At 52.1% G+C, this 9753-nt stretch overlaps 1 protein-coding gene across 1 annotated transcript; it reads right to left on the bottom strand.

Moving 5' to 3' along the window:
* Positions 1 to 7751: 7751 nt before the first annotated feature.
* On the bottom strand, positions 7752 to 9457 carry LOC104914563 (KAT8 regulatory NSL complex subunit 1-like). Its single transcript, XM_010724473.3, has one exon. It carries the CDS (start codon positions 9372 to 9374, stop codon positions 8067 to 8069), a length of 1308 nt encoding a protein of 435 aa, XP_010722775.1. The 5' UTR covers positions 9375 to 9457; the 3' UTR covers positions 7752 to 8066.
* Positions 9458 to 9753: the final 296 nt, after the last annotated feature.

Below are 9753 nucleotides of genomic sequence, written 5' to 3'. Positions count from 1 at the left end.
ATTGTCTTGGTTTTTCTGAAATAGCCAGCACTGGAATAGCAGCAGTCACATGGGGCAGGGCTCCGATTCACACAAAAATAGGCAGACTTCACCGTTGTGGTTTTTATTTATGCTACTGTCCCAGCCTAGAAATGGCAGTAGTTGCCCAAAAGGAATCTTTTCCTCCTGGCCAGTGAGATGCAAGCTGTAGCAGAGCTGGAAGCACGCAGAGAGCCTCGGCCTCCTCACATCTGCCACCAGCCAACACACTGAGCACAGCTACGATTTGCACCGAAGCCACACTACTATGGTGGGACACACGACTGCCCCTAACAGCACTGCAAGAGCTCAGCCTGGATCCTCAGCAACTCCCATCTCACGCTTTCCATTTTTCTAGCTCGCTTCGTTCCAAAAAACCAGAAACCTGCAGCCCAGCAGCCATCCCCTGGCACCCAGCCCACAGCAGGTGGGCAGGTGGAGCAGTGGGGCAGGAGAAGCTCCGCACAGAGGGGATGGAAGGGGCTGCAGCACATCGTAGCTTGGCTGCACAGAAGCTGCACTGCTCCCTTTCAGCAGGAAAGGCACCCATGGCCAGTGCAGCTGCAGCACCCACTGGCATGCACTCACCTCCTCCAGCACTCCCAAGGCCAGCTGCTGTGGGTCACAGAGCCACAGGGCTTCTGCCACCCAGATACAAATTGGAGAGAAGGGGGAAAAGAAAAAAAAAAAAGAAAGAAAACGCTACCAGGATGCAAAGCACTGACATTGTAATGTTTGATCTCTTCCTGCAATGCAAGGTACCTTTACTTGCATGGCACAGTGAGAAGCAGCTCCCAGAGGCACGTGCATGCCAGCAGCTCCTGCAGCATCCCAGCATGAAGAGCTGCTGTTTGCAGGGGACTAAATGGGCAGAACTAAAGCAGGGAGCTGCTGATGGGGACAGAAGAGGACATCGTGCCACCTGGCCAGCAGCAGCTTCCCCATCACAAGGCACTGCCTCGGAGGATTAATACCTAACGCAGCTGAAAGATTAAATAACTAACTTGATAAGAGAGCCAAAGATAAGACACAGGGAAGTGAGTCGTTCATGCATTGATGTTGAAGCTAATCTGGACTGCAGCAATTTCTTCCTGGCTTCCTACAGGCGATTTACCTGCAAGGTCACCCGAACCCTTTGCTGCCCTCCACCCCCCAGCTGGGCAGGGACCACACAACTCAAACATTCATTAAGCACACACACACAAATTCCCCTCTTTGAGGCCCTTTTTTTTTCCTCCAAGAATCCATTTTTGAGACGTCTATTAACTCTCCCCTAAAAACAAATGAGAAGAAAAAACCCGACCTTGCTTCTTGCTCCAGAGTGGATTGGATTTGGTAATGCAGTGTAACATCATCAGCCCTGAAGCAGCAAAAGCTCAATATTGGTCATTAAATAGCAGCCACCAGGGAATGCACTAAATGCTGAGTGCCTGTAAAGCCCTATGAGCTCCTCTGCTGCAAAGACACCCAAATGGAGCCATCCCAGCTCTAACCCAGCTAAACTCACAGAAAACCCCACCAACACAACAGGGGTAGCAGCTCCAAATATTTAACCCAGTATCCTAAGAGATGGAAGCAAGCTCCAGCTGCAAGCGGGCCGGGGTGAAAAAGCACATCTGAGATACGTTCTGCCCAGCCTCGGACAGTGAATGACAGCAGAACAATTGGTTTTCATCCCCCCACCCCCCAAATTCATAGTCTTCCATTAATAAAGTCCTGCCTCATACAAATAAAGTCCTGCAACATTTTCTACATCATTATGTGTTACCATGGAAACTGCAAAATAAACGTCACACATGCAAGCCTACAGCTCTGCTGCATCAGGGATACCTCAATCCTCCTTATTCTTCTCTTTAATTTGGTGACCAAACATTTTGAGCCCAGTAAGAAAAAGTCACTGCTACGGCACGGGTGGGCATTAGTGATTTTGCACTGCTTCAAGATACAGAATGTTTCATTAAACGAGCAGCCCAATGAAGTTACACCTCCCAAGGCAACCCCAGCGTGTGCCCAGCGTGCTGGGAGGCACTGCAAGAAGTGAAGTGACACTGAGAGCTCCAACAGCACTGTTTGGTGCTGCGACTGCAGGGACATCCTCTGTGCGAGTGTGAGAGCTCAAAGTCTGCAGGGACGCACGCATCTAACAGAGCTGGAGCTCTAAAGCAGATCAGATATGTTACAGCACGGAGTGCTTGAGGACAGAGCACGCTCTGCCATTCATAAGACAGCACCAATTAATCCGCTCCAGCAGCGGCGTCACGAGGCGAGCCGGCCGAACTCTGCCACCATTATCACAGGGAACATCTCGTATTGCAGCTCCCACATCATGGTTGCACATGAGGGAAAGCACGCAGCCATCTGCCAAGCTGCTCACCTGGCAGCCCATGGCTCCTGAGCCTCAATGCAGCCACCCTCCACCACCCCCCCCCAGGCACAGCAGCGCCACGAACTGCTGCAGCATGATGCACGGCAGGGCTGCTCTCACTGCTGCACCGGCAGGGCTGCTCTCACTGCACACAGCTGTTTGCAGCAGCCTGAGACAGGCCAACAGCAGATGGAAGCTCTCAGCAGTTGCACAGCTCTGCAACTGCCCCAGTTGAAAGGAATGCTCTTGAAGCAGGGCAGCCCCGCAGTGCTGGGTGGCCATGTGAAGCCTGTGCCAGGTATCTCCTGTAAATAGCTCGTCCAAAAGGCAACCTCACCGCAGAGAAGGTCAGGGCGGAAAGAAGAGCTGGATGTTACTCAAGCAAAACAGTTCGTCCCATCGACGACCAGCAGCACATCGGTAAGTCGTGCAAAGGCACAGAACTGCAGCTCAGGCTGGAGAACGGAACCAGCACCAGCACAGGACCCAGACAGGCAACTCCAGCTGACCCGATGGCAGCTTGTTTCTGCCTCCTGGCTGAATCGCTACCACTAAGACCACAAATGGACAAAGGCACGTGTCTGTCTGTCCCTTCATTCAGAAACACAACAGCTCATAGCTGGGTTGGTGCTGAAGTTCCATCTGGTCTAAGCTCTGTCTCCAAGGACGGCCCAGCAGAGCCACGCAGCTCTCCAAGCCTTGGGAAGGAGATGCTCACAGCCAGGGGGGATATAGTTGGGGGGGGTTGGGAGGGGAGGTGGGCAAACGAGCAAAGGAAGAGAAATGCTTTCCCAGGCTGGAAGGAGCGCAGCGGACGGAGCTGCTGGAAGGGAGAACAAAGGAGGGGGAAAGAAGCCAACACTGCTGCATAATGAAAGCCAAAGTCTTGCAGGGAGAAGAAGCACATCTGCGAAGCTCACCTCTGCGGTCTCTTTAAGGAAGCCCACGTTTGCCATTCCTCCACTTTTTAATGCCAGGCGCTGCCACTTTTCGTCTTGGATCGGCTTCAGAGAGGACAGAAACGCATCTCTGTGCTTACAGATGCGATGTAACACAACCCAGGTCGGCTCTCCATCCCCCAGATGGGTGCTTTAGAGCTCAGTAGTTGAGATCAGCTCCAAACAGGGCCCCTTCCCCTTGCTAAAATGCTAACTGCAGCTTCACAGGAGGCTCTGGGAAAGCAGACAAGCTGCCACGCCAGTCCTGTAACACCAGTTCGCATTCACAAACATTGTTCTGCTCCTTCAGATGCCACGACGGACTTATTCCAATGAAAAGTCAAGTAAATATTTATTCAAACCCATCCGACGCATCACCCACATCTGAGGGAGAGCCCACTCCTCCTCGCTGCCCCACTGGGTCAGGGCAGCACAGACAAAGCGTGCAGGTAGTGCCAGACCCCAAAGGATTGCTCCACGCTGCACCTCCAGCTCAGCATGCCTCCAGTGCACTCAGAATGCTGCAAGGAAGGTGCTCTGCTGCATTCCACCCCCTGAGCCCAGCACCCTCTGCTTGTGACCTCCCCCTCTGACACAACTTCAGCCCGGAAAGATATATTTAACCCAAGGCATCAAACTCCCCTTAGGATGGAAGCCAGCACTACCATAACGAGCTCTGAGGGCAGCAACGTGAGCACCGAGCAGACACCAAACCCTGCATACAACAGGGACCAAGCTGGGATGAAGTCAAGCAGCGTGCTCAGCATCCCCTGCACCTCTACAAGGTGTGCACGGCCGTGATTTCTACGAGAAACAACACTCATTTTTCCTTACCATCCTTTCCAAGCAGTGTTCCTCTGTGCCCTCTTTTCTTAAAAGCAACAGGGACTCGCAGAGTGTCCTACTTACTCTGGATACCTGATTAAGCGTTTTTGAACAATGAACTGCTCTCTGCTCTTCTGCTTTCACATGCAAAGCAAGCACATGCTCAGGATTTGCTCTCTCTCTCTCTCTCTCTCTCTCTCTCCCCCTCCTCAGGTGAAAGTCGTTTGAGGGGCATCATCCCAACCAATGTGCTGCTGCTGAGCAGAGGTGATTGCAAGCAATTCAGGTCTGACACAGAGATGCTCACAAACGGGTGAGGAGCAGCGCTGCAGCCAGGACCTACGAACACAGCTGGAAGTCAAGGATAAGAAACACACCACGTAAGCACAAGCCAGGAAGTGACAAAATATCATCAAGAGATGAACTGACAATCGTTTCTAAGTAAATGAGAGCAAAACACGTTGGTGTTTTTTCCATAGGGAAAGCTTCCTCACTGTGCAGCGTGGGATCTGCCCCACGCCACTGACACAGAGATGTTATTTACAGGCCTGGAGATAGGGGCCACCTTATCTCACTCACACGTGGAAAACAAAAGGAAGAAGAAAAACCAGAATTTCAGAATTCTGATTGCTCAGCCAACTGATGCAGCGATCACAGCCTCCCTTCAAACAGCCCCTAACGAGTGCCATGACCCAACGCAGGAGCTGAACGCCTTCCTTACCTCCAAGCCCAGCCAGGCAGCACAGGGAGGAGCCAGCACACCAACTGTGCAGTGATTCACTGCAACACTGCAGCGCAGAAGGTGCTCGGATCTCCCTCTATGACACGGGATAATTACAAAGCGTGCTCCAGCATCCTGACTGCAGGCACTGCATCCACCAGGCTGCACCCAGGGCACCGCCTGAGCCTGCAGGAGCTGCTGGGAATTGGTCAGTGAAGCCTTCAGCTCGCCCCAGGCAGCTTGATGCAACCGCCAGGTGAGAGGTCTGAACTAAATAAGCAAAGTTCCCATCCAGTATTTCCTTCCATCACCTTTTCAGGAATATTTTCTGTGAACCTCAGCCCCAAGTTGGAGATTGCACTGATCACTTCCCAGCTGATGACCACAGGGCTGCTTGACACAGGTAACTCATCAGCCAGAAATAGCTGCAGAGTCCTGATGAAACTCATCCACAGCCAAACACAACACAAAGAAACCAGGCTGAGGAAGGCAGCTGCTACAGGCACACGTGGTTGTATATCATTAATCCGGGAGCAAAAGAAACCACGTGGTGGTCCCTGATCCACCTTAGTGTAAATGCACCGTGAAGCAACCCAACCTGCACGCCCTTTCTTTCTGCATTAGCTGCATGAGACTCCAAAGTGCCTTATTAAACCAAGCCCAGGGCTGGCAGGGCTTCCCAAAAAAGGTGTAACGAATACCTCCCTGCTTTGTTTATGCATTACACGATGGCCTGGTTATCTGCCTCAATGACAGCACCTTCCCAGGCAGCAGCTCTGGGAGCGCTCCAAAAGGACCTCCTGAGTTCTGCTGGAAGGATGCAACCCCTGCTCCACGGGCAGGAGCAGGCAGGACACAGCAGGGCAAATGCTTCACGTCTGTCCTTGACCAGATGCCGTTTCTGGAATGTCACTGTGCCAGAAAAACTCAAAGGTCAGCTCTTATCTAAGCTTGATGTAAACAGGTCTTTGTTTCTTTTGCATGCTTCTGCTTGGATCCCACAGGCAATGCAGTCACTTCTTGCAAGCGGGCTGCAGGGCAGCACTCACAGCACTGCTCTCCCTAGGGAGCACCATGCCAGCAAGGAGTTTCCTGGGGGAAGGAAGGAGCAGCCAGGAACAGAACCAAGGGATGAGGCAGAAGTTTTTAGGCACCATCAAGATACACTGTCTGCTGTTGGAATTATGAATAAACACAATAAAAAAAAAGCCTTCCCTCTAATAAGGAAATTCAGCTAGCTGCAAAATCCAGCTGTATTCGAGCAACCCTGCAACAAGGCTTGGCTTTCTGCACTCACACAAACGTGGAACAATGCTTCTGTACATCCAAGGAGCTGCCCAAGGCAGCGTCCCAGTGGAAAAGTCAGCCTTTCCCCTTCCTGTCTCATATCTCACACGACTGCTTTGAGAAGAAGGCTATTCAGATGTGCTGGGATGCACCAGCTCCTAGGGCTGACTCCAGGAGTTCCAGTCACAAGCACAAACGTGCATTGAGCCTCAACAGCACCAGAGCTCACGAGACCCAACGTCAAAGCACTCGTGCCAGCAGGACAGTCGATGCTGCAAAGGCAAACGCTGAACACCCACAGGCACCAACTTTAAAGGAGGGCTGGTGGGCTTGCCCTGGATGCCAGCACGCACACAGCAGCTTCTGACACTGCACACAACAGAAGGAGCGCTCTTTATTGGCTTTAAAATCTTTGGCTTTTAAAGAGGGCTGGGGAACGTACAGGCATGACTAACACAGAGGGCAGAGAAGTCAGCAAAGGATTTCACGCATCACGTCTCTGAATACCACGCTTCCACTTGGGATTAGGATGAGTGGCAAAGAAATTTCACTTTGCTAGACAACACACGAACCCATAATATCGGAAATTTAATATTATCTTGGACACAGAACTTTGTCAAATGCTGCCTCTAGTAACTGCAATAGTAATAAACTCCATTTTGCTACTAATCCCAACAGCTTGCAGGCATTACAAAGCAGAAGTAACACTACTGAACTCATCTCTAACAGCACGAGGGCAGAGTGCTCCTACATCCAACCAGCACACACACGCTCAAGCCGTACAGAAATTAATCCCAGATGAATTGCTAGCATCCCAGAATGTGAAGTTTAGCTAGAATTCAGCATTTGAGAGCTGTAACATGCATCGTGTTTATCACCATTCATCCACATGGGTGGGATTTTGGGGGGATGCTCGAGGTACTGAGCACGCACTGCATCGCTCAGTAGAATCTGTCATGGTACAGACCAAGCACAAGCATCACTCTGGACAACAGGTATCAAAACGCATCCAACTATTGTTCCATGGAGATGTGAGCAATCTCCCAGTAGGCTGGGGGTGCCAATAAGCTCCCCGTTCCAGAGAGGCCCGTTTGGGCTGCAGAGCTTACAGTCAGTGGCAGCCGTACTCCACAGGCTGAGCTCTGAGCTCAGTCAGCACAGAGCACAGCTGCAAGCAACATTTCACACAGTCCAAACACAGAGCACGGCCTTTTCAGAGATCTGCTCTAAGTACTTTGATAAGCTCTCCCAGGGAAAAACGCTTTTCTTTGGCTTTTCTTTGGAAGAATTTCTCGTCTTCCTTGACCTGCCCGGGCCTCTCCCCTTGATGACGACTTTCCTCCTGCACACACACAAACTCACAGCTAATACTTATGCAAACAGCATCCAGTTAACACCACATTAGGCTGCTGTCACCATTCAATGCCACTCACAAATAAGATTTCCACCAGTAACCTCTCAGGGATGAAGGAAGATGACACACTCGCTTCACGCTTCCACCAGCACTCAGACCAAATCCTTGCAGAGACTTTTCTCTCCCCGGAGCAGTTTAACAAAACATAAAATAAAACAGAACTCTGCCTTGGTTTGCAACAAAGGTTCCCATTGTGAAAGGACAAAGGTTTCAGGGGACAGGTCCCATGCACAAGCAAGCAACCAGACACAACTGGTTACAGTATTTTGGGTCTGCTGCTCCAGCTGCTGCAGGCAGCGTGTCCAGGACCGCCCTGCTAAAACACAACTGGGGGCATGAAGAATGTCCTCAGAGCTGAGCTAGGAAGTCACACCACGTCGGTTTTAACCTTTACTGCTTCAACTGAAGCCCATCAGAACACATCCCTGTAACACCCAGGTTCTCTACCTGCCGTCTCTCAGCTCACTCTGGCAGAAGGAAGCAAAGCACGACTGCTACTCACAGAGGTACGTGGGGCTGCTCTGGATCTGCTTTGGTCAGTTCCTCCTCCTCAACGTCAGACTCCCCTCCTGAGCTGCTGTCAGTGACATCCGAGTCAAACGCCTGTTCGCTGGATCTCAAGTTGGCCATGCCACTGGCTGTGAATCTCTCCAGTTCTTCCGATATCGAATCGCTCTTCAAGAAGCTGCTTAGGCCTTCTGAAGTAACTGTCTCACTCGCAGCTTTCCTCAAAGCTGCTTCTGCTTTTCTGGTCAACATCAGTTGGCTGCGATGCCTCACAGGGTCCAAAGTCGGAAGCTTGCTCAGAGTTTTCTCTAAGAAGCCACCCAACTGCTGCTGGATGTGTCTCTCCACCTGCTTCGCCTGCACCACCTGCAAACGTTTCTGCAGCCTTCGAGCACGGTTCTCAATGTCTGCCTGCCGTCTCAGCAAAGCCCTCGTCCTCATCTCGGAGTCGAGAGCGCTGTGATGGCCGGCTGACAGAGAAGGTTTCTGCTCCTCCAACTTACCGCTCCCAAATTCCGAGTGACCGCCAACCCCAGGCAACCTCGTCTCTCCACTGCCGCCCTCCAGCACCTGCTGCTGCTCCGTGGAATTAAGGGAAGATTTGTTTGCAGTGCTATTATTGCTAAAAGGAGTCGTGCGTTCCGCATCAAGGCTTCTGTGTGGAAGAGTGCAATTGGTCAACCCGGCCTTCAAGTCCCCCAATTCAGAACCTCCTGCATTATAGTCAACGCCCTGGAGGGCAGCAGCAGGAGAAGCACACTTCCCACCGTTCAGAGCACTAGAGTTTTCATGGTCTGAATTGGTACTTTTGGCCAATTTCTTGGCCAAGCCGTTCACAGGCGCTTGCGGGAGAGGTGGCTGGCTATTAGTACTCATTGTTTTTAGATTCTCCAAAGTAAATTCCAACACCGGTTGCCTCCCCAACAGATCACTCGTTTTCAAGAAGGACTGAGATAAGAGAGAGTGAGATTTAAGGACTGTCTGCTTGTTGAAGACTCCTTGCAGCTTCAGAGGCTCTTTTGAAGAGACAGATGTTACATCCGAGCAGAGATAAGAGGCCACTAGTGGCTGCAGCTTGCCCAGCTCTTCCTTCGTGGGGTTGTTTCGGAAATCTAAACTGGGATCCTCCGGAGCAATGGCTTTCCTTTTGGTGCCGTTGGCAGCCAGGAGGATGTTGTTGGCGTTGCCGTTGCTCTCGGCACTGCCAGGCGACAAGGTGGAGGACGGGGGAGCCAGCTTGAATCGGATGTGGTGAGCTTCAGCTGCTGCGTCAGTGAGAGCGGGCGCCATCGCAGCCATTCAGCACAGAGAGACGGGAAGTCCAGCCTCTCCCGGTGCCGAGGCCAGCTCCACTGCCTCCCACTGCCTCTCCCGAGGACAGCCTGCAGAAAGGGACGGAGAAAGAGAAGGTTAAGCTGCGCACTCAGAGACAGCACCGTAAGCAAGGCAACAGCAACGCGATACGCTGACCCCATGCTCCCGTGTGCAGCGCATCCTCCCTGTACCACCAGCAGCCCTGCACCCAGCACAGCCACCGGGAGGCGAAGGCAGAAGTGGCTCCGGGTGGGCTGGTCCCAAGGATCCCCCAGAGCACCCACTGCGCAGGCCCACATCCTTCCAGGCCTTCGGGAACGGTTCCACCCCAGGTACCACAGTCCGCTGCCCATTGCACAGCTCA

The sequence above is a fragment of the Meleagris gallopavo genome, chromosome 29 (assembly GCF_000146605.3).
Source record: "Meleagris gallopavo isolate NT-WF06-2002-E0010 breed Aviagen turkey brand Nicholas breeding stock chromosome 29, Turkey_5.1, whole genome shotgun sequence".
Lineage (NCBI taxonomy): Eukaryota > Metazoa > Chordata > Aves > Galliformes > Phasianidae > Meleagris > Meleagris gallopavo.
Note: the sequence above shows the minus strand (reverse complement) of the source record. Positions and strands in the feature narration are given on the sequence as shown.